Source organism: Phalacrocorax aristotelis, chromosome 18 (genome assembly GCF_949628215.1).
Source record: "Phalacrocorax aristotelis chromosome 18, bGulAri2.1, whole genome shotgun sequence".
Classification (NCBI taxonomy): Eukaryota; Metazoa; Chordata; class Aves; order Suliformes; family Phalacrocoracidae; genus Phalacrocorax; species Phalacrocorax aristotelis.
The window spans coordinates 8,940,597-8,963,705 of record NC_134293.1 but is presented as its reverse complement, the minus strand read 5'-3'; the positions used below and the strand labels follow the sequence as shown (position 1 = coordinate 8,963,705).

Sequence of the window (23,109 nt, the reverse complement as noted above, 5' to 3'; positions counted from 1 at the left end):
AGAGGGACAGAGGAAGATGGTCCTTTCCCAACTGTTGCTTACACCCTGAGTGCTATAAATCCTCTGAGGTTGTACCTCTTCACCATACAGCATGAGCCTTCAGGAGGTTCTTCTTAGGTGCCTGTGCTCCATGCCCAAAGTCAGGAGGCAGTCTAGATTTTTAGACACGATCTCCCTTGCTTCCGAGTACCCTGGGACTCGGGTTTGACTAAGTCCAACTTCGGATGTGCCCGGTCAGGCTTTCTAACAAAAGTTGTGATGGAAATGTAGTACGTGTGCCCTCACCTGTCATGCCTGCTGTGTTCATGGGGTGGCTGTGAGGTTTAGCAAACAACTATTTCTAACGTGCTTTGGGATCTTTGCCTAGACAATGCTCTAGAAATCCATGGGATTGTTATTCTGATGCAAATAGGCCTGAAATACTGTTACCTTTCCACTGAAGTGAAGGATGGGTCTAATAAAACTGAATTTAATGGAGCACTGCACAATCAGACTTTCTCCTAAGGGCTGTAATATCTTTCATTGTTTCATTTTTATTATGAAGAGGTATTGATCTATTCTTTGAATTGGGTCTGTCAGCACAGGAAGCGCAGAGCATCTTGGAGTCCAGGGAAGCTGTTCCAGTTAGCTGCTGATCTCTGCTTTTAGAGCAAAATCCTTTCCAGCCAAAAGCAACAAATGGAACCATTTTGTCTGTTTGTCAAAGCAGCTTCAGTAAAGTGCTCTGCTTCAGCCAGCTCAGAATTGATTTTAAACTCGGGAGGGATGCAGACAGGTACGTCTGCGCAGGAATGAGTGTTTTTCAGCTGTTGATGTCCACCTTGCGTGTGGCACATAGGGCCTGGGAGGGGAGCACTGATGGGATGGATCTCCCCAAGGCTGTGTACATCCAGCACCCATGACCCCGTGGCTGGATGGCATGGATCTCAAGGCAGTCTCGCCGGGACTGACATCTGCCTGCTGTGTGAAAGTTTCTGTAATGTCGGAAGCAAAAAACCCAATGCCTTGTTGTGGGCAGTCTCTTTGAGCAGGACACAGTTCCCTCTGGAAGGCACGGACTCAGCTTAGGGGTTCCCAGTTCCCCATGGAAAGAACTAAGGGGAGGTCGTTGGTTGGTTTAAAAGAAAATCCCCAAACCCTCATGGAGCAAGTTGAGGTGTGGTGATACAGCTATTTTGTTTATGTTCCTTTAACGCACATTTGGGGTTTATTTATGTTGAAGGTGCTTTTCCTTCTCTACTGTGCCTGACGCAGCCCTGCTCCTGTTTGCTGGCATCTGTGTCACGATGTGTTCTTAGTCCCATGCACAGGATGAGTGTTTTGTTTCTGGGACCTCTGATCCTGGCTTCCAGTGACATGCAATAGCAATTCTAACAAAGCTGCCTTTCGTAACTGCCGCTCCTTATGTCTGTAGAGGGAAGGAACTTGCTCCCAGATGCTTTAGGCTGGTGAGGTTAGAGGTCTAATTTGTGCTGGTGATTGTGTTTAACTGATGGTGGCTCTCACCTGCTCCCCTGGGGGTGGCTCCAGGGGTTGTGTGGTTGTCCCTTCTGTACAGTCATTAGCAGTCTGGGGGGTATCATTAGTGGTAGGCTTTTATTTCTGAGATGCTTAGCTCTCCCTCTGGAGTTCTGCAGGGATAAAACCATCTTTTCCTTTTTGTGTTGTGCTGGAAATGCAGATCATGCCGGTTTAACGAGTACCCTTCCTGCAAGACAGCTGTCCCTGGGCTTCCTTCACAGCGTGTGGCAGTGATGCTGTGTCACTGCAGGCACATCCTGCTGCTTGGCCCATCAGCCTTTCGCCAGCCCTGCTGAATTAATTGGTCCCTGCTCTTCTCCCTGCAATGCGTTATCTCCAAGTGATCTGGACTTGCAGCAGAAGTTGGTGGGTTGGAAAGTTTTTCTGTGCTTAGTGGTGTTGATATCCTGCAGATGAGAAGTCCTGCTTCCTTTCTGCAGGTCTTCAGCAAGCCAGGCTTTTTTCTGTTGCCTACAAGTAGACGTGGGAATGATTTTTGAGGAACCTTGTCCTCTTTGTTCTGCAGCCCTGTATTGTACTGAGCTGTACCAGTGGCATCACACAGCACAGGAGAGGATAAGACTGCATTTTGAAGCCTGAAGCCCGTTTTGGATAGCTGTGCAGGGGAGGATGCCCACAGCAGCTGGCAGACCTGGGACTTTAAGAATTGTGGCTCTTCAGAGCAGAAAAGGGATTTCAGGTTGCCTTCATCAGGTTAGCAGCTCCACACCAAATCGTTTCTCGGCAGACGTGAGGTCTTGCTCTTACAATTTTTTGAAGCTGTGATGGAGCCTCGTTCATTTACACCAGCTGGTTCTCAGTGCACAATTTGTGTCCCCTGTCCTTCTCCCTTTGTGGCTGTTGTCTTTGCACAAGGCAGCTAGTCAGGGGAGAGGATCGGCAGATAGCGTAAGTCTTTTGAGCCAGCTGGCACAAGACACTCGTTACTGTCACCCAAACAGCATGGCAAAGCAGCATGGCACGTGGGTTGGACGCTGCTCCCAGCACCGCCGCTCCTGACTTGGCCAGCCATTTCCCCTCTGTGCCTACCTCCTTCCCATCCCAGTTTGTTGTTATTTAAACTGTGTGCCAGGTTTGCAGAAGCTCCTGGCTGACACTGCGTCGCAAAGTCCTGGGACGTGTCAGGCACACTTCTGAAAGCACAGCCTGTGCTCCTCTGCCCCACAGGCACTTGTGCTAATTTTGTCCTCTGAGCAGTCAAGGTCAGAGACTGTCACTGTCCCTAATGCTCACATCAAGCGCATGGATGTTCTGGCCTGGGAGGCACAAATGTTCATTGACCCTAGTGTTTGATGGCTTTGATTTTTTGCAAAGGATGTGTTTCTTATTTCTTTGTGCAACATTCATATTCCTCCTGTGCCTAACAGCCAGCAGTGCCCGGACCTGGTGGGTACCAGGCTGAGATGGGCACTGAACAAACACAGAGCATCTGGCAAACAGCCCACGTTTTTCTTCTACTTTTATTAGATTGTGTAAAGGCAGGGAATGTGTTTTACAAGATAAATAGTTATTTGATATGAGAACTGGTTTGTGGTTTTGTTTTGGGTTTTTTTTTTACTTTCCTGTACGGAAGAAATAATAAAAAGCCTAGAGTACCTGCTTGCCTAGTGTAACTCCCTCAGTTTTCACAGACGTGGCTCCAGGGATATACTTGTATGGCCTACATATATTTGTGGTCTCTATTTTTTTTTTTTTTTAAGAGGCATTGGGACTTTTAGCCCTGTGGTATCAGGCACGATACCAGACACCTGCATGAAAGGCAGCTCATCATCTCCTGAAGGGAAACTACACTCACTTTTTTTTTTTTTTGGCTCTCCCTATATTACCATAATGAAATGTCAGTTTGCCACCAGCTTTGCTGCGGAGCAGATGTCTCCTCATAATTGCTGTTGTTGCAGGGTTTTCAGTGTTTATCCTGACTGTCTAGCCGGGCTGTTACAGCATTAACTGGCTCACGTCACAGCATGGCTGCACAGTTGCTGCACATCTGGAAGAGGATGTACGTGCCAGTTCTCTCCAGCGAGCTTGTGTCTGCTGGGTCTCCAGATCAGCTCTTTAATGTGCCACGGGCAGCATCCCCTGGCAGCGCTTTAAACTAAGGAGAGGTCCTTGCAGAAAAAGTATGTGCAAGTGTGACTTCCTCTCCCTAGACACAGCCTGCTGGAAAGCTGGCTTGAAAAGAGCAGAACGGTTACGTGAAGTTTGTTCTTTCTTGGTCCTAAAACACAAGCTGGTGGGCTCCGTAGGGCAGGCTGCCTTTGTGGCAATGTGTTGACCAAGTTTGTAAAGCAGGAAAGGGTTAGACCAGCATTTTCCCCCACCCAACTGCATATTTCATAGGAGATACAAAAAGTGCTCATGGGGAGGTATAAAGACAAACATGCTCCATTTCCAAAAAGGAAATGTGGAAGTGGTGGTTGGGACTGAGGGAGGAGGGGGGATGAGGGGTCCTGGTCCTGTTCCCCTGGGAAGAGCAGCAAAGACTTAAAGGATTTCCTCTACTGTTCAGTAAAGTCTCTTGGGTTTTCTATGGTTGTGCTTTTGGGGTCATTTCGTGTTCTGAAACTTGTTTTTTTTGATTTTTTTTTTTAATTTTTTTTAAATTTGTTCCCCACGTTCCTGAGAAGTCAGCCACTTTCCTACAACTCTCTTCTGCTGCTTCATTCAGTGGCACAGAAATGGCTTTCTTGCAACTGGAGTACAGCTTTCCAGATAGCTTGTAATGAGAGGGATTTTTGTTTTCAGTGCATCTCAGCCTCCAAGGTCTTTGCAAGGGTTTCTTTCAATTTGGATGTACAAGCACTTCAGCTGGTGCCCCCAGTTGGCCTCGTGGAGCCGGGACAGAGCTGGAATCTTTGCTGCAGCCTCACGGAGCAAAGGGCCACGTGTAGGAGCAGTCTTTGCTCTGAACAACTGCGTGGCAGAGGTTTGGCCACAGCTCTGGGTGCAAAAGTGGTCAGAGTGGCTGGTGGATTTGGAGTGGTGCAGAACAAGTTGAGGTTGTTTCTCAGTCTGCGTCTCTTTGCAGTGAGGCCCCATTGCAAAGCGTGGCTAGAGAGAGAGAACGCTTTTTTGTGAGCACTGGCACCAACTAGCTGGTGATTGCTCCCTCATCAGAGTTATGTTCTGAGTTGGAAATACCTGCTGATTTCTGAGCTGTTGGCTGGACTTGGTGCTCAGCTGCTAGTTGTCTTATTTTGCCTGAATATCTGGGCTTGTTTCATTCTGCCTGTGATTCTGCCCCTTTTGATTAGCTTTATGGCACTGCAGTTTGAAAATAAGCAAATCAAAGATTAGCCTCTTTTTCTGGATCTCATAAACCTTTAATACAGCCAGGTGCCGAATCCATCAGCTTGTCCGATGAGGCCAAGCAAATCTGCAAGACTTGAGTGATTGCCTTCTCTAACAACTCTGCTTGGTCCCGCTGGTTGGGCTGTTTCTGGGTTCATGCCTGTTCTTTGCATAATTACTGGTGACAGGTGTATTTGAGTGTTGTGTTCTGGTATATGTCCTAGTGAGGCTCCGAAAAAGAATGGCTGTAGGAAATGGCACTTCTACTACATTATACTCCGTATCCAGCAGCAGCGTTGGCTTTGAGTGGGGTGCCTAAGCTTGCAACTTTATTTTCATCCTCCTGGAAACATTTCCCTGGGTGTGTTGGCTGCTGTGACATACCATGATCCTGGTTTGGGGTTGTTTTTTTTTTTTAGTGCACTACCAGAAGATCATTCACCGGGACATCAAGCCTTCCAACTTACTCTTAGGAGATGATGGGCATGTCAAAATTGCCGATTTTGGAGTTAGCAATCAATTTGAAGGGAACGATGCCCAGCTTTCCAGCACGGCAGGGACCCCAGCCTTCATGGCACCAGAGGCCATTTCAGACACTGGCAAAAGTTTCAGTGGAAAGGTAGGTCTTTCCTGGCAGCTGACTTCTCCTGGGACGCCCGGGCACGGCGCAAAGGGCAGCACCACACCCACATCTTTTGCATGATGCCCACCCAGGGACTGGGGGGGTTATTGAGTAAAACCAAACTCTAATTCTGTGTTCAGTCCAGGCAAAACTTGCACTGGTTGCTCTGTGCAGCAGGGAGACAGGCTTTGCTGTGGATCCCTGCCCAGATAGGAGCCATGTTAGAGCCCTTTCCCTGCCCAAAGGGAAAGGAGGAAACTCCTGATTCCCTTCCAAAATAATCAAGAGACACAAGGTGCTGCTGGGCACCAAGGCCAAGTCTTGATCACATGGAAGTGAGGGGCGCTGCCAGATGTTGTGATGCAGATGTGGGGAGAGGGTCTAATGGGCTTTTTTTGCCTGGAAGAAGACTTTTGAGGTTCAGCTCCTCTTTGATGTTCAGCCTTGAATGTTGTCACCCCTGTGAAGAGGGGCTGCTTGCGGGTTGCTGAGCTCCACAGCAAGGACAAGGGTGGCAGCGTCTGGCCCAGCACAGTCCTCATTTCCCCAGGCATGCTCCAGATGCCTTTAGGAGCCCAACTTCAGAGAGGCTCTGCACAAAATATTAGAAAGTATTCAATGTATACAGATAATGTTCTGAGAGTTGGTGGGGAAAATCCAGCTCATACAGATGATCTCTGTGTTGCATCTCATTTACTGCTGGTGCATGCTTTCTTTCAGGCACTTGATGTATGGGCCATGGGAATTACCCTGTACTGCTTTGTTTATGGGAAGGTAAGCTGGCTTTCAGATGCTGGAGCCCTGCATGGGAGTGTCTGCCCGCCTGGCTTTTGACTCATTCCTTTCCAAATAAAGGCAAATATTAGAAACAAAGGCCTACATTCTGCAAGCTCCCTTTCCAAATCACCCTGCCGATGAGAAGGGACTGATGTTGCGATCAGTGGAAAGGATGGTTTCTAGAGTTGGCAGCTGTACTCGGAACAGTTGTTCATGCTACAAACCCAGAGCAGCATCAGTAGAACCAACAACAGTTTGCCTGTGTAATTGGCAATCCAGATTACAGGAACCTCTGCCAGAGCTGGGCTGGGCCAGATGGAGTCCACTTTGGCAGAGCCAGCTCTTCAGAGCTGCCTTCTGCAAACTCCATATCCTGTTGTGGCTTTGCCCTCTCCTGTGGCCAGAAGCCCCTCGTCCACCTACGCTCCCCCAGGGCGAGCATACAGCAGGGGGGTGCATGTATGTTACCTGAACCTCCTGTATGAGCACAGACCACTGCAGATCCCGCCACTGGCATAAGGCATCCAGCTGCGGGGTAAGAAGTGCCTGGGGGAAATAGCAGAGGCAGAACTATCTCCATTGCTGGTGTGACGTCACTGAGTTAAGTCAGGATGGAAAATAGTCTCTGACCTGTGTCTATAATGATGTCTCATTTAGGGCCAAATCCTCAAGTGATGGGATATAACCTTGATTTTATATTCTGCTATAACCTCAGGGTGAAATTCTTTTCCTATGTGGCAAGCACTGGGGGAAAGAAAGAGGGAATATAAAGACAAATGCAGACACTTGTCTGTTCCATGTGACCCTGTACAGTAAATATTGTACATTTTGTACCTCTTCTATATTTCATAATTTAATCTCGCCAGGCAGGCTGGAACAGGGCCCACCAGCAGCCCGCAGCCCACTAAAACAAGCGTACCTGCTTCTTCAGTTTTGACACAGATGTTTATAGGGCCTGTGAATATGCTGCTCCTGCCAGAATCTAGGTCTAAATTAATCCAGTGTAAAAAGTAGTGCTGGAGAAAAGGATGCTTTAAATCCGTATATCTGAATTTACAGTGGAAAACGAGGTGTTTTAATAGCAATATCTAGCTCCAAATGATGCTTGTCACAGGAAGACCTCAAAGCAGTGATACAAGCCGGGTGATATCAGTATATCCCTTCTGCAGGTAGAAAAAATGGAGCAGAGGAAAGGAAAATGGGTAGTTCATGATCAGCTGGTAGGGTGGATAGAGGGGGTAATCCCAATCCAGTTCTGTGTTCCTTAGGTCTCTTTGCTGTTCTTCTGCATTTATTACCTAATAAGGAATAAATCAATTTATTGTGTCTCGGGAAGATCTTACTTAATTCCATCTCCCTGTAAAATCGAAAGAGTGTGCAGAGAGAGGGTACTTCTGTTATGTGAATGTCAAAAGCCAAAGCAGTGCCGAGATCTCTGACAACTGGAAAATCTTTTTTTTTTCTTTTACAGTGCCCTTTTATAGATGAATATATTCTGGGTCTTCATAACAGGATCAAGAACAAGCCTGTAGAGTTCCCAGAAGAGTAAGTAAACTTTACTCAGCTACTGTAAAATCCAGTTTAGCCTTCAGCGTTATTCGCTGTGCAGCATAAATGCTGGTAGGTCACCATGGAAGGACAGACGAGGGCAGGCAGCTTTGTATTCTCGGTCCTTCACGCGGGTTTTGTGCTGATGTTGTTCTTGAAGCGTTACAGCTGCCTCTCTTGCTCCTGTGTCCGTGTGGTGCAGACGGGGACTAAAGGAAATGGCTCTCAATCTTTGGAAGCGAAGGGGTTTCAGTATGGGTCTAGGGAGTTCTGCCCTAGTTACTTGACCCTGGAGATGCTGGAAGCATGGTTCAGCTGCAGTTTTGTGTTCCTCCCATGTGGTAGCCACCGGAATGATTCAATGCTTTAGTTTTCAGAAGCAATGTGGTTTATAGCCCTCGGTCTCAGGCAGAGTAAACACATGCTGCTTCTGTGGACTTACCTTGGAGCTGCGGGAAGCATCTGATAGAAGGATGCTTGTCCTGAGATACGCAACCACAGCTAGGTGCATGCCCACTCCTCTGCCTCCTCCAACACGCTCTGGGAAAGCATGGGTTTGTCTTGTGTGCTGACAGATGGACTAGTTATGAAGAAAACCCAGAAATTAATTTACTCATTTGATATTGAGGGGCTGCTTTGATCAGTGAAGGAAACCCGTGTTGGCCACAGTCAGAGCTGTGTGGTGGGGACTACTGGGCTGTGTTAGGTGGGGTGGCCAGCTGCACAGTCGCAGTGCATCCTGTAACCCACAGAAGTGTACCTGGCTGTAAGGGGGAGCAAGCCAAGGCCACTCACGTACCGTTTGAGCAGTGGGAAGTTCAGCATCAAGGTGCTGAGCAGGGATTGTGGTCTTGTCAGATGAGCCTGGCAGGAGATGACGCCACTCGATGCGTGCTCAGTCTCTGCCACCAAGCCACCATGCCTTTCCCTTCGTGTATTGGCAGCTCATCAGTATTTCCTCTATATTCAGGCCTCTGGTGATTTTCTGTTGGTGATTAATTTATTTCTCCTGGTTGCTATCAGATGAAGTAGCCAAAGCTGGACTCCTTATCTCCCTTCTTACATCAGCACAGTAGTCGGGCAAAGAATTTTTGACCTTCTTGACCCAATCATTCATTCTAATAAAAACTCAAAGATAAAATGACTTGATTTAAAACATGCATGAAGAAATTAAAACTAATGAAAGGCACATCTGGTATTAGAGAGGATGGGAGGGATGTCAGGCGGCCTGTGATATGCGCATGTATCTGCCATCTATTACGTGAATTATTTGTGAGATGCTCACTGAATTTTTAGGCAGCTACAGCGAAAAGCCGGACATCTGCCTTGGCAGTCGCAGGCTTCCTTCTGAGTCTGCAGAAAGCAATGGGTACTCGGGCTGTCCTATTTTAGACATCTGCTTTAGGTGGGATGACTCATGCCCCAGGCTCTACAGGCTGTATTAATTACCTCTCCATTGACCGTGCAGCACAGCCAGTGCAGATAGCTCAGACAGAGCCATCTCCGCACAGGCTGACGGAGCCCACACCAAGGGCTGTGTGGAGCACACCTCCCAAGGACCTGCAGCCGCAAGGTCAGGCAAACACAGACCCCGGCCGTGGGTATGGAGCAACTCTGGCAAGCCAGCCCTGTGCCGTTGGTGAGGTTTTGCAGCTAACCAGGCTTCAGGCATTAAGAGCATGAAGGCTGGTCGTGCCAAATTGCCGTGTTCCCACCAGTTGCTCTGCAGCTGGGCAAGAGTTTGTATTGCAGCACTGCAGAGAGGGGAAAAAAAGTTTGTTTCCCTGGCATGGTCTCTCCTTGCTTGGGTCCTGGCAAAGCGCCACTCCTCTCTCAGCCATCATATATTTGGGTTAGCAGTCAGCTTACAAGTGACTGTTTCCATCTGTCTCTGCACTAAGTTATTAACATTTAATGGGCTAACTGTGTTGTGCAAAGAACCTTTTCTTTACTCAGACGTTTCCTTCAGCAATAATCCAGCTGCATGATTTATTTGGATTTCTCAGTGACCTGCTCTAAAAAAAGCTGCACCCCTTGTTAGGTTGTTGGAGGAGCAGAGAGTTACTGGGTGTTGACAGCAGTCTAAACTACATATGTTTGTTAGGTAAAGGCAGTAACAGACACGGACATAAAGCTGGAATTCACTGGACTGGATCCACCCTGACCTCCCACAGAATTAGCACCTCACTACAGTTAGGAATATTTTGGTTTCAATTTATTTCACCATGGCTACAAAAGACACATTCCTGTTTGCAGACAGTCCATGGAAACTCCTTGCCTGTTTCCTGACAACCTTTAGGACAGAGATGGAGCTGACTGTACCAGCGTTGTTGTCCCTCCCCTTCCCTTAGAGACGCTGGGATAAATATTTATTGCTCTGGAGTTCTCATTCATGTCAGTGAGTCCTTGGCATGGCAAGAGGTAAGTGGGGTTAGCTCACACCCTGATGATCCTGGCATGACTTAAAAGCAAGCTGGAGAAGTTTCTGTCCAGACATGTATTAAGAGAGCTAGAAGCTCTGCATAGTCCCTCCTGGTGAAGAGCTGGACAGTGTTCTCTGACCTGCAGGCACCCTGTAAAATGATCTGTGGTGCTGGCAGCCCTCCCAGATGGATGCTGAGCTCTGATGCTTGGCGTGTTCGTGAGAGCTGTTACAGGACTATGATTACGAGAAATTCTAGATAGCACAGGCTTTTCAGGTGAAAAATGCCATCAGGTACAGCATGCACCACGGCAGAATGGAGAGATGGAAAAACAGAGACAGGGTGACATGGTCTGTTACCTGGCTATAACCCACCTCAAACTTTGTGATCCTGTTTACAGGGCTTTTCCTTGTGACCGTTAATCCTATGTTGTGTAGAAATCAAGCTGATGCCCAGAAATGTTAGGTGATTGTTCTATTTCTTGCATTTTAAATAAAGCTGCTGCCAGTTTGGCACAGATCTGATGTTAAATATTTTAAAAACACCATTTCACCTGGGTGTCAGTGTGGTCCTCCCTTAGGAGTCTGTTTATTTTGACCCGCTTAGTGCACTGTCACTCCCTATAGCTGTTCCTCTGCGCCTGGAGCTCATCTCAAGAGCAGCACAGTTCTTCCCATTCCCACCTAAATTGTCGCCTGCAGTGCAGCCTAGGCAGTGGGAATTCTCTGAGGACTCGTCCTGCCATTCCCCTTCTCTGGGCCATATTGCTCTGTACTGCCAGACCCTTGATGCAACTCTGAACGCGTTCAGTCTTTAGACTGAACCCACTTTCTGCCCCTTCCCACTGAACGAGCAGTGTTTCCTTGTGTTGTTTGTTAAAGATCACATAACCAAAGTCCACATAAAGTGTTCATAAATTATTATTACTATTACTAGCTGGTCGAGGGAGGGGGTTGTCCTGCTCTGCTCCGCGCTGGGGCGGCCTCACCTCGAGCGCTGCGGGCAGCATTGGGCGCCGCAGGACATTGAGGGTATAAAGCTACTGGAGAGTGTCCAGAGGAGGCCACAGAGCTGGGGAAGGGTTTAGAGGAGAAACTGTACAAGGAGCAGCTAAAGCCCCTTGGGTTGTTCAGCTGGAGCAGAGGAGGCCGAGGGCAGCCTCATGGCGCTCTGCAGCTCCCTCCCAAGGGGCGGAGGAGGGGCAGGGCTGGTCTCTTCCCTCTGGTGCCCAACGCCAGGCCCCGAGGGAATGGCAGGGAGATGTGCCAGGGGAGGGTTAGGTTGGGCGTTAGGGAAAGGTCCTTCCCCCAGAGGGTGGTGGAGCCCTGGCACAGGCTCCCCAGGGAGGCATCACGGCACCAGCCTGGCGATATTCAAGAAGCACTTGGACAAGGCCCTCAGAGACACGGTGTGAATTTGGGGTGTCCTGTGCAGGGACGGGAGTTGGACTCGATGATCTTTGTGGGTCTTTTCCGACTCAGGGCATTCTGTGATTAAACAGCACGTCTGTTTTTATCAGACTAAAATATTCCTTACTGTGATATGGTCTTCATTTAGATTTTATGATAGTTTATTCCCTCTGCTTGGAGAGGGCGCAGAGGGGGTGGGCACAGCACCTTGTCCCCATCAGTGTTTTCAATCTGAAATCCAACCCTGCTGGGGAGTGACATTTTATGCTGCCAAATCCCATCTCCATGCAGAAACGCAGCTCCTCGAATGTCATTTGTGATACAGACTTTCAACTCCCTAATACAATTCTGTCATATGCTGACATTTTATTTCAGTAGCGCTTTGATCATACAGATCAAGTGTGTGTTAAAGGCGCTGTCTGCATCATTAGCTACAGAAGTCATTGAAGCCTTTGGACTAGAGGGACAGACTGCAGGACCTAGGGCTCTATGTGAATAGGATGCCTTCTGGGTTCAGGCAGATGCATTTCTTTCTTAGTAATATCTGTTCATTCCCTCACTTCATTACCCCAGGGCTGATCTATGTGGGTAGGAAATACTGAGTTACCAAGCTGGCTGCCATCAGTGTTCATGGAAGAAATTTAAATTAACACAACCTGCAAGCTTAGCTGGGAACTTCGATGTCAAATGGGAATGTTTCATCCAGCAGACAGTTGCTCATGATGCCGGTTTGGCTAATCAAGTTGCGCCCTTCTTGCAACATAAAGCCCAGCTCCAGTTCCATTCTCAATAGCGCTTTGTTGTCCCAGAATCTGCCCTCTGAAATTCCCCTATAATGTGTTGTCTTTAAAAATGTCCTTAGATCCATTCGCCTGATCCCTTGTGCCACATTTTAAGAGCATGCAGCTGTGCTAGCAGGCAGAACAGGATAACCAAACCCCACAGTAGTGACCGTGATGCCTGAGAAGGAACCAAGCCACCTAGACCTTTCTTTCTCAAGCTGGGTTTGCAGAGAAAGTAAAATGCCTTCTGAGCAGAGCAGATTCTCTACTGAGTAACCACAGTAAGGTCTATGCATGCCTTGAGCACTTACAATTCCCTTGTTAACTGTATACTGCTATTTTCTTTACTCAGAGCACAGATATCTGAAGAGCTCAGGGAACTGATCCTACGCATGCTTGACAAAAATCCAGAAACGAGGATAACGGTCCCTGAAATTAAGGTAAATTGGACACTGATATTATGGTCTTTTGTCTAGCTGATTTTGTTGTTCCTTTGGTATCTTCTAATCAGGCAGAGCTGTTCCCGGTATTTGTTTTGAGACCTTTCTCTGGCACGCCACCTCGGGAAGGGAGAGTGCTCGTTTTGCAGAGTGTAACAGCTTTGTTGCTTCTGCTCGTTGGGGAATATTGACAAAAGCTTTCTTGTTTACTTATTTAAATTAAAATTACTCCAAAGCTAGCTGATCCTCGGCGAATCCCCAGGAGAAACGACATTGTCATGGGGACTGCTGGCTGCAGAGCCTGTGCTCTCAGTGCTGGACCTGTGTTACAGGGCTGGAAGTACATTTGTCTGGTATTTGCGTGGTCAACTGCCTCGAGGCAGCACATTTGTTTCTATCAGCTTTACTTGGGGGATGGTTATTAGCACAGGGAGTGACTAGGACTGGTGGAGCACAGTGCTTCACAAGGCTTCTGTCCTCATGTTACCTCCCTCCGAGGCCTTGGACCTGCTGGAGGCTCTCAGGATTTCCACATAGATCCATCAGCATCCTCTGCAGGACACACAACTCTTCTTCACTTTGTCTCAGGCCAACACGGGCACGTTTGCCACCAAAGCTGACAGTAGGAAGGTTGAACTTTGAGAAACGTGATGTTGCTTCCCTCAATGCCCAGGAGGCCACAGCAGGTGATGGTGGGAAGTGCTTTGGAGCTGTATTAAGGGATTTCACTTGGCAGCTCTTGCAGGAACTTCAGATGGAAACCTGAGCCCTGTAAGAACCCCGGGGAGAAGAGCAGAGCAGGGTGCTGGATCTTATCCCTGGCCATGCACTGAAGATGCTTGATGTGGTTGGGGACTTGTGTTTGGAAGCCGAAAGAGCATGTGCCTCTTGCACCAGGCTGGGCCCTGGCCTCAGCCCAGGGCCTTGAGCACTGCTTTTCTCATGTTCTCAACCAAGGAAACCATCCCATGAGAGGCAGTAGAAAAAGGGCAGCTTTTTTTCTTTTGTTCCCCCAAGAAAGCTACGGCCAAGCAGCTTCTTGGCAGAGATGGCTGTGGAGTGACTGCCACCATCACTGAAGGCCCTGGCCAGAGGAATCCAACCCAGAGTGTACAGAAGAGCCTGATGCGTGCAGCTGCTGCAATCCAGACAAGGAAATGACACACTCCCTCCGTATTTGCACTCACAGACTAATCCCAAGGAGCTTCTTTGCTGTGAGGTAGCATAGAGCCGGCTGCATGGCACTGGGGCTCCAGCCTTGGCTTCTTGCAGAGTCAGATGTTTTGAAGAGGCTGTTCCAGGCCTCCTTCTCCTCCTGCCTGGGTTCCTTCCATTCTGTTTTCCCGTTTTCACATTCCTCTTTTCTTCCTCTTTCACGTTTCTTACTTGTAAGATAAAACCCTAATGTGGCTGCAAACGTTCTTGTGCTGGCGAGCATTAGCTCCATGCAGCTTCTCATATGTGATCGTTTCTGGTTGTTAACTCTTCGATGTCAACCTTGAAGATAAACATGGCGAAAGCTGGAAGGAGGCAGTGAAATATAAGGACATTAAGCTGGACAAGTATCTGCTCTGCCAACTGGGTTTGGAATTGCTGTTCACCACAAAAATAAATCAAGCAAATTTTTTCAAATGAGGAACATTGAACATATGGCTAGGCAGTCCTTTTTTCTAGCTGAAATGTTCAGAAGCCCCAGGTAGACTGTAGGGTTTAGTGCACTGGTTTCACCGAAGACTGCATGGTGATGTGCCTTTGAAAAGTTGTTGTAAGCAAAATTAATTATCTTTGGAAAACAACTTAAGTGCCGTAAAGAAGCTCATCACGAAGCCCTTGGAGAACGCTTTGGACACCTGCGTCCAACTCATCGGAATGGCAGTAGGCAGTAAGCATCCATCCTAATTCAACTCCTTGACCTGGAGGGCGAGGCAGGCCTTTCCAGCACCAACACTGGAGGATGCTTTCCCTGACAGGTGAAACATCCAGCCCTGGCTGTGGGTAGCTGAGAGCCTCGCCCTATCCTTCCATCAGCTCCCTTCCACAGCAGCACGGCAGTGACAGGGGAGGGATGGTGGGAAACTGCCTCTTTCCTCTGTTGTGTGTGTAGAGGGTTATGTGGTGTCCAGGTGGCAAACTGTGTTACTTTGCTATTTACGTAGGCAGGAGGCCACTGAGTCCTCAGTACTCACACCCAAGTACTCCATTTCAAGCACCTACACCCTTGTTTGTGCAGATGTATAAATGATCTTGATTCTCCCAAGTAGCAAGTACGTGTAACCCTAGATGACTTATGTGCGTATGAGAGAAAAAGATTAAAAGGCTCTAGATAATTCAGATTTTCAGTGTTTCAACTTCTTTCAGAGGGTGCTGGGTTCCTCCAAGATGCTGGTCAGTGGCAGTGGGTGCGACAGCACTGGGCGTTAGGGGATGCCATCTGGCCAGGCACCAGACTGCAATGATTTCGAAGGGAGCTGGTTGAACCATGTCGGTGTAAGTGGAAAATGCAGCAGTACCAACAGGCAGCTTACCCCCATCATCAGTCCTGTGCCCCACAGCACCATTGTGCTCTACTGTAGAAGGGAGATCTACAGCTGTCTCTGTGTTCCTTCTCATGCAGGTGCATCCGTGGCTAACCAAGGGTGGTGAGGAGCCCCTGCCGCTGGAAGAAGAGCACTGTACCGTGGTGGAGGTGACGGAGGAGGAGGTGAAGAACTCTGTGAAGATGATCCCGAGTTTGCCAGCTGTGGTATGTATAAACCACAACCGCATCCTGTGTATGGGTCAAGAGCGTGATAGTTTGAAGCTATCGACTGTTGAAGGAGGTTTTGGAGAGGGTAGAGATGTGCTCCTGCCATGAGAAACTTGGTCTTTCAATCTGGTGTGAATTTTCTGTGTCCGAGTACTTCAGCAGCCTGACTCTGCAGGGCCTGACCGTGCAAGTGGTCCTATTTGTATCTGGCCACTCTCATAAGAGCTGTGGGGTCATATTCTCAAAGTGTCTGGCATCAGACATCCCAGAACAGCAGAAGCATCCCAAGTGTGTTTTGTTTCATTAATCTAGAGGTGGCAAGACACCTCATTTGGATCCTCAGAATGAAGGCTCCAAACCTGGTGGTGACCGGGCCAGAGAAGCAGGGAGAGGGCATCTGCCAATGGAGTACATAGCTGGCGCTTGCCTGCCAGCCTTGGGGTACCACAAGTGGGTGCTCAGGGCTCTCTCGGCAGTTTGTGTGTAGCCAGATGGAGATGCGCTCTAGGTGATTACTATGCAGGTGCCTTTGGGGCTTCCTCGTAGTAGGGAGAGGGGTGCTGAGAACAATGAGGACCTGTTTTCGAAGCTCTTGTGGTGTGATGTTAATATAGACTCTTGCCCCAAGAGCCAGCTGGGGGAGTAAAAACCATCCTTTCCCCGTGACAGCACGACTTTTGCCTTTGAACCTGCAGGAGCTGGCAGCACTCTGTGCACAGTGCCTGCCTGGTAGGATGGCCCAGGAGAGCTCTGGTGCCTCTTTCTCACGGCCTTGGACCACCACGAGTGGCAGGCAGCGGTCAGCAGGATCTGCTTTGCTTCTTGCCAGCAATGGTCTGTGGCCGGGGGTCTGAGCTCACTGCTCAAGGGAGTGGCCTTGACACTGTCTGGAACTCGCATAGCTGTTCCGTGGGTTTCTCTAGTTCATACTCCAGCTGTAATTCTGTTAACTGTCTGTTGAATTATTAAAGAAGCTTCAAAGGAGCTAAAGAGTCCTTTGAACTAGCTTCAAGGGGGTCGTATGTCAGTCCTGCTGTTCTCACTGGTCTGTTTTCTTTCCTCAAAGATCCTAGTGAAGGCCATGCTAAGAAAACGCTCCTTTGGAAATCCATTTGAGGTTCAGACCAGGCGGGAGGAGAGGTCCATGTCTGCTCCAGGGAACTTACTGATGTACGTATATACAGCTTTACCTGGCTAGTCTGGATGTGTAAAGGTGTGTGGAGAGGATGAAGGAAGCAGTCCGCAAATCTCTTCTGTAGCATTTAAGGACAAAACTGCCTTCTAAACTGAATATTGAGGCTAAAATCTACCTCAAGTTATCTAGGGTTAAAATACAATGCAGTAAAGCAGCCTAAGAACTCTTTTTATAGATGCAGTTCTCTCTGTAAGATGGCTTTTGCCTAAACATGTATAAGGTGCTAAACTTGGGTCTGGTTTTTAACCTGTTAAGTTTATAATATGCTGTGATCAAAGATCTGTTAGAGATTGGTGAACTAAAACAAGTTGAGTCTAGTCTAGGTATATACTGGAGCGTTTAATTCTTGTCTCCTTTTTATGAACAAAGAAAAGGTACCATGTGAGCCTGTTTGTATGTTTTATAAGCTGGAAATGAGATGCTGTGGTTTGTCTGTGGTCTGGGGCCTAAGTCTGGGCAGAGGCGCTGTAGAGATGCATGGGCAGACAGTGCAGAACACGTTGACATTGCTCTTTCATTTGAGAAAACATAGTGGTTTTTTCACACACCCAGTTGTGAAATGGTGGAACACACTGCAATGGAATATTTTGGAGGCATGATATAAATGGCTGCATTGGGATTAAAATGGAGTAGGCAAATTAATTACTACGAGACTGATGAAAATTTTTTAAACACAATGGTCTTGGCTATTTGGGGGGCGGGAAGGATTTCTCTGTTCTTTACTTGGCTTCTACTCTTCTTCCCTCACTTGGTTACTGATCCCTTTCAGAGCCAGGATTCTGGGCCATCAGTCCAGTAAGTAATGGACGGACCGTTAGCCTGACCTGGGACAATTATTTTCATGTTCTCACCCTGCAGAATCTGTAATGCTGCAGTTCACAAAAAAGCTGCGTTGTCCCAGAATGTTCCTTTTCCACCCAAAGTCCCAATACTGTGCCTAATAGGCTCCCAGGAGGGCGTGCTAAGAGTCTCCCTGCACCTTTGATAATGCAAATAGAGGAGTGTCTCTCTCCATGGGAGTGTGGGGTTTTAAGGGCTCCATTAAGGATGACAATGCTTTAGGGCCCAACTGTGTATCGGAGACGTCAGTAAAGGCTTTGCCTTTGAGTCCAGGAGGGGTTAATATGTGACAGCAGTTTAACTGTTAAACACCCCATAGGCTGAGTGCTGCTGTGGGAACATATCTGAAGAGCATGACAGTCACAGCTCCTTTGCCAGCTTAGCACGAGGGATTTGTCCTCATTTGTTTCCCTTGGCTCATTGCCTTCCAAATTGGTTATTGCTAATTTGACACGCGTCCCTGCCCGTAGCTTCGCTGTCATTCCTGGTCACTGCATTGCATTGCTCTGAGATGGAAGAACGTTTACTAAATTTGAAGAAAAATGTACTGTATGCTTCCCACTGTCCAGGACAGCCAGTTCAGAGCAAGGCAGAAATTCTTCTTTTCAAACTCTGGCTGAATTGATATTTCAAGGTGGTCTGCTTTCTAGCACCTAGAGCCTATTTCCAAAAGGGACCTGTTTCCTTCCACCTTCATCTAAGATGCCTGAAATTGCATGCCACTAACTAACCAACTGGTGGGAAAGCTGCTTGACCCTGGCGCTGTGGCTGGCTCCTGCCTGGAGCCAGGTGCTTTATTATCTGCTCAGAATAAGTAAAGCTCATTTGATCTGATGTAGCTGTGAAGTTTCTGATTAGCCACATTATCAGTGTCTAATCCCTTTTAAAATCTCTTTTTGGCCTTCAAGATGCGCTGTAAGCCTCCATTTTTCCTTTTATTTGTCTCCTTTCTAAAGTTGCTAGTCACGTTCTTCTCAGCTTATAGCAAACCAGCATCTTTCCCTGTCTCTACTCATCTGAGCCCCACGTTTGCATTCAGGCCCCTTGTACAGGACTACACTAAAAGGTTTTTGAAAACCACGTACAATTTTACAATTTCCTCTGTTGTGCTGCTGTGTCCAGTGCACCCTTGACATGTCAGGTCAGGGATGGAGCTGCAGCCATGCTGGGCTGGCCTCTGCCCTGCCGTGTAAGCGCTTAGAGATGTCCAAAAAGAATGTGAATGGTCTCTGAATGTGCCAGTTCTCCACTGCGCTAACTTCTGCGCTTAATTTCTAGATCTCATGCCATCAGTGCCGATTTTTGGCAGTAACAATTCACTTTATCCTAAATTAATTCATGCATGACTAGAGCTTTGAGAACCTATCTCAGAACCCTTCTTTTAAGAAGGCAGACATTGGCTAGGTCTCTTCAATAAGTATGTTGTATATTAAACACTACAGCAGGGATGCTTTTTTTAAGGAATGTGAATTATTGTTTCAAACTTTGAAAAATGCTATACTGGCTGGATCTAAGGAAAATTGCTTTAAACAGATTTGTTGAATCTAATGACATCGGGTTTTCTGGTTTTTGGTTTTGCTTTTTAGCGAACTGAGTCTAAATGGGAATGTTCATTGTTCAGTGAGTTATCCCTTGATTACAGTGTTAATCATCCAGCCCATCCAGTTCTTAAGTCAGAGTGGGTTGTTCTCTAGTAAAACAATCATTAATACACATATAAAATATAACATCAGTGCAAGTGTTTTTATAACTAACACAGTGCTATTCATAAATTTTGAGTGAGTCTGGATTAGTATAAATTTCTAGGACCTAGCAGGAACAGACAACGTTGTAGCATAAAGGCTCCGCAGAGTTCCTGCGTGTCAGGCGCAGTTTCCATCCTCGTAGCTGGACGGGGGACCCCAAAAGTGAGACTCGCCAGAAGCGCGGTGCCTGCGGCCGTCACCGGTCTCTGGCCGTGCTGCTGTGTGGTCGCCCACAAGGAGCTGGGAGAAAAAAGAGCCGCAGGTTCCCAAGCCCTCCACTACAGAGCTTCTCCTTCCCCGTGGCAGTGTCTTTAGAGAGATAAATCGCCTTTTGCAATTTTGTATCTCCTTCTAGTTACAGGTAGAAAATAACTTGCTGTGTTTCCATACAAGAAAAAAGAAAAGCAATTAGAAAACTCCAGTCTCACATTCCATTTATTTAATTAGGCTGCATGTGAAATTGCCAGAGCCCCACTTGCTGCTGCTCAAGCATCTTACATCTGTGCCCATACTGAGAAGATATTTTTCAGGAAATCCTCTGACAGCTGAGTCTGCTTTCTGGTATTTGATGCCTAATTGATGGTTCTTAAAATGGATCTGTCCTTTAAGCTCACTCTCTGGGATTTGGAGAGGAGGAAACTAAATCACGTGGCTGAGTCTTTTTTAAATGTCTCCCTGCATTTCCTATACACAGTGTGCTGGGCTCTGTTTCTTGGAAATGCTTCGTGCAGAAGCTGCATGTGCAGAAGCCTGTCTGATAGCAGGAGGTCTTTCATGTTTGCCTGAGCGTTTGTTCCTTTAGAGAACACCGTTAAGACACCAGCGATTTGAAATACTTCTTAAATTAGTACTGGGATGAAAGGAGGCTTTTTTAGCACTCCTTAGACTTGGAAGAAGCAAATCCTCTTCTGGGTGTTATTTATTGCTTTGTTTAATAGCACTGGAAAGTTAAAAAGGCAGCAGTTAAAATGGCAGGCACATTCACCAGGCAGAAGGGAACTAAAATGAAGATGCCCCCATTTAGCAATTCTCATTCTGCAACGGCTGCCTCTCCCACCAGAGCACCTCCGCACACCTAGAGTGCCGCTGGCTGTCACTTTGCCCCGTCAGCGGTGCGGTAGCCGGGGCTGGGTGTCCGGGCGGCACCGGCTCCTCCCTTTCGGCACCAGACCTCCCAGAATATGCAGCAATTCGAGCCTTGCAGATCCTGCAGACCATGGCCAGGTTCAAGCCTGTCACTAACAGTGGCTGCAGAAGCAACGGATCGTTTCTAATTTTTCCAGTGATAGAGTATATTTTAAACCCAGCTGTTTAGTGTTCACAGCTAAGTTCTAGGTTTCTGTTAGCAATGTTTGCTACATTTCTTCTGCCTGCTCCAGATTTCTCCTAATTGAGTCAGCACTGGCTTCACCACATTTTATTACTCTCATTTATTGCAACTACTACCTATCAAATTAATTGCTGTGTTTTGACAGACCCAATTTACTTTCCCATTATGGCTGCTATTACTATTGATGAAATGTGGTTGTCAGCTCCTGTATGGGGGATCAGTCTGTATTTAGAAAGCCTACCCTGCTTTTAGCCTTCCCAAAAAGGGAGCAAAAGAGCCATCGCTGCCCTTAGGGCCATACTGTCCGTGTAGGCTAGGCACGAGGAAGCCGGGGTGGGGGGCAGAGGGGTAAAAAAGTGGCTGACGCAGGTCTCCAAGCAGAAACAGCTTCTCCCAAAGCAGCAGAGGGGTACCTGCCTCGTGGCGGCTTTGTGCTGAGAAAGTCCCAGGGCTCAGTGCCTACGGGCTGCTGAAAAATAGGCTGCAGAGATCCTCCTAGGGCAGCCACGTTTACCTCATCATCTCTGACAAGAGCACGGCTGCAGGTTGGCTTTAAATTTGCCAGGTGTCTCCGCTAAAGATGCGCCCTTTGTCTCTGCTAGTGCTTGCTGTCTGTCTCTCCAGGCCCAGGAAGATTTTGGGTAGGTAATACATAGATGGTGTCAGAACGGAGTCAAACCCAACCAAAAGCCATGTCAATTTTCACTGCAAAGAGAACTGTGTGTCTCACAGGAAGGGGCATGCCCGACGGTGCAGGTAGGTATCCTACAGGCCACCTAAGGACCAAGGCACCCACTGTGGCAGAGACCCACCCTCAGCCAGACCCTGCAGCGAGTGGCTCCATGCCCACAAGGCTCTGCCCATGCTGAGCTCAGCCGCTGCCTGCCCCGATGCACGTGGTGGTGCTGCCATGACCGTGACAGGACACAAAACACCGAGAGGTGCCAAATTATGTGGACCAGGAAAGCCCAGCTGGACATGAGCAGTGTGCTGGAAGCAATCTGGAGCCTTCAGCAGTGGTAGGGGCTGGAGTGGGTTTGTACCAACGCCCGTCCTCACTTGTCCTTCCAGCTGCAAGTTAATGTGACTGATGCTGCATCCTCCATTTCACTCTGCTCGCTAGGCTTGTCTGGTACAGAAATACAAGCTCCTTTGCCAGCTGTCATCATTTCATGATCACTTTCTTCCTTTGTCTCATTGTTTTGCTCTCAGGGACAGACTTCTCTTAAACACGTCTGTATATTTGCATCCATCTTTAAGGTAATTCAGTGTTTGTTTCCCCTGGGTGCTGTAGAATTGTGTGTCCTCTCCTCAGCCTGTGTGATTTGTGTGGTAGTGAGAGCATTTGGCTCCATCCTTCCTTCCTGTAGGAGCAATTTTACTGCAGTAATTCTCTGTGTGTGACACTAATGTTTATGTATGCTGTTTTAATTATTATTATTATTTGTGGTTCTGTGGCATTTCAGCATTCTTTGGGGAGGGAGGGGTACAAAAAGCCGGTTGGGTTTTAGCAGGAACTGCTGCTCAGCCCCACGTTCATGGAATAGCTACAGAATTTGGAGAAGGCTGAGCTTTGTAATTTGGGCTCAGGTTTAATGTTTAGCGGCTATGCAAAAGAAATAGAGCCAGAGCCGTCTCTGCTCCAGCCGCTTCACCATTCCCCTGCGCTTCTGCCTCTGGTGCTGCACTGGGAGGGCTCTGGGCTGACCGAAGCCGTCCACTCTGAGTGACCACTCACCCCACCTCAGCCAGGGCTGCACTGAAACAGTCCTCTGTGCGGCCAGTGGTGCGGACCCTTCTAGGAAGCTGTCTGTCCAATTGATTCTGTTAAATAACCAAACATTCAATGCAAGCTGTGACAAACTGCTCAGAAGCATCTCCGTGTGAAGTCTCAGGATCTAGTGCTTAGGCAGGACGGCCTCCACCCATGCCTGGGAGATCGGGTCTGGGGTGAGAGGCTGGGAAATAACCACGTCTTCAAATACCTTTGGGAGCAGCTCCGCTGCTCTGGAGATTCTGGCGGGCCTGGTTTGCTGCTCTGAGACGAACGGACGAGCTCGAGCCAGGATGCTGCCCGCTCCGAGTGAGGAGGGACTTGCAGAGATTCTCCAGAAATAGGAGGGGGCAGGAGGATGGGGACTGACGCGGCACTGTCGGTGACAGCTGGTGCTGCTGCCTGCTGCTACGTTTTTCATAGAGAGCTTCCTTATGAGGAACAGCCCTTTGTCTTTCAAGACATGTTTCAGGAGTGACTGCAGAGCCCAGCCCCCAAGGTTTGCCCATGTTCTCTGCAGAGAGGAAGGGGACATCACCAGCCTAGACGAGGGCAGGTTATTGGTATGAAATGGGGACTCAGAGGAGAAACTAAGCGCTTGCCAGCTGTGTGCGTGTACATATGCTGTGATTCAGCTCTTTGTAG

The 23,109-nt window shown here is 48.0% G+C and overlaps 1 protein-coding gene across 2 annotated transcripts in view; it reads left to right on the top strand.

Annotated features, from left to right (window-relative positions):
* CAMKK1 (calcium/calmodulin dependent protein kinase kinase 1) overlaps positions 1–23,109 on the top strand; it is a 104,306-nt gene that overhangs the window by 77,243 nt on the left and 3,954 nt on the right. For both annotated transcript variants that reach the window (XM_075112956.1, XM_075112957.1), the window contains exons 10-15: positions 5,253–5,452; positions 6,176–6,229; positions 7,704–7,777; positions 12,747–12,834; positions 15,449–15,577; positions 16,647–16,750. In XM_075112956.1, coding sequence (XP_074969057.1) covers positions 5,253–5,452; positions 6,176–6,229; positions 7,704–7,777; positions 12,747–12,834; positions 15,449–15,577; positions 16,647–16,750 — 649 coding nt within the window. The remainder of the gene's footprint in view (positions 1–5,252; positions 5,453–6,175; positions 6,230–7,703; positions 7,778–12,746; positions 12,835–15,448; positions 15,578–16,646; positions 16,751–23,109) is intronic.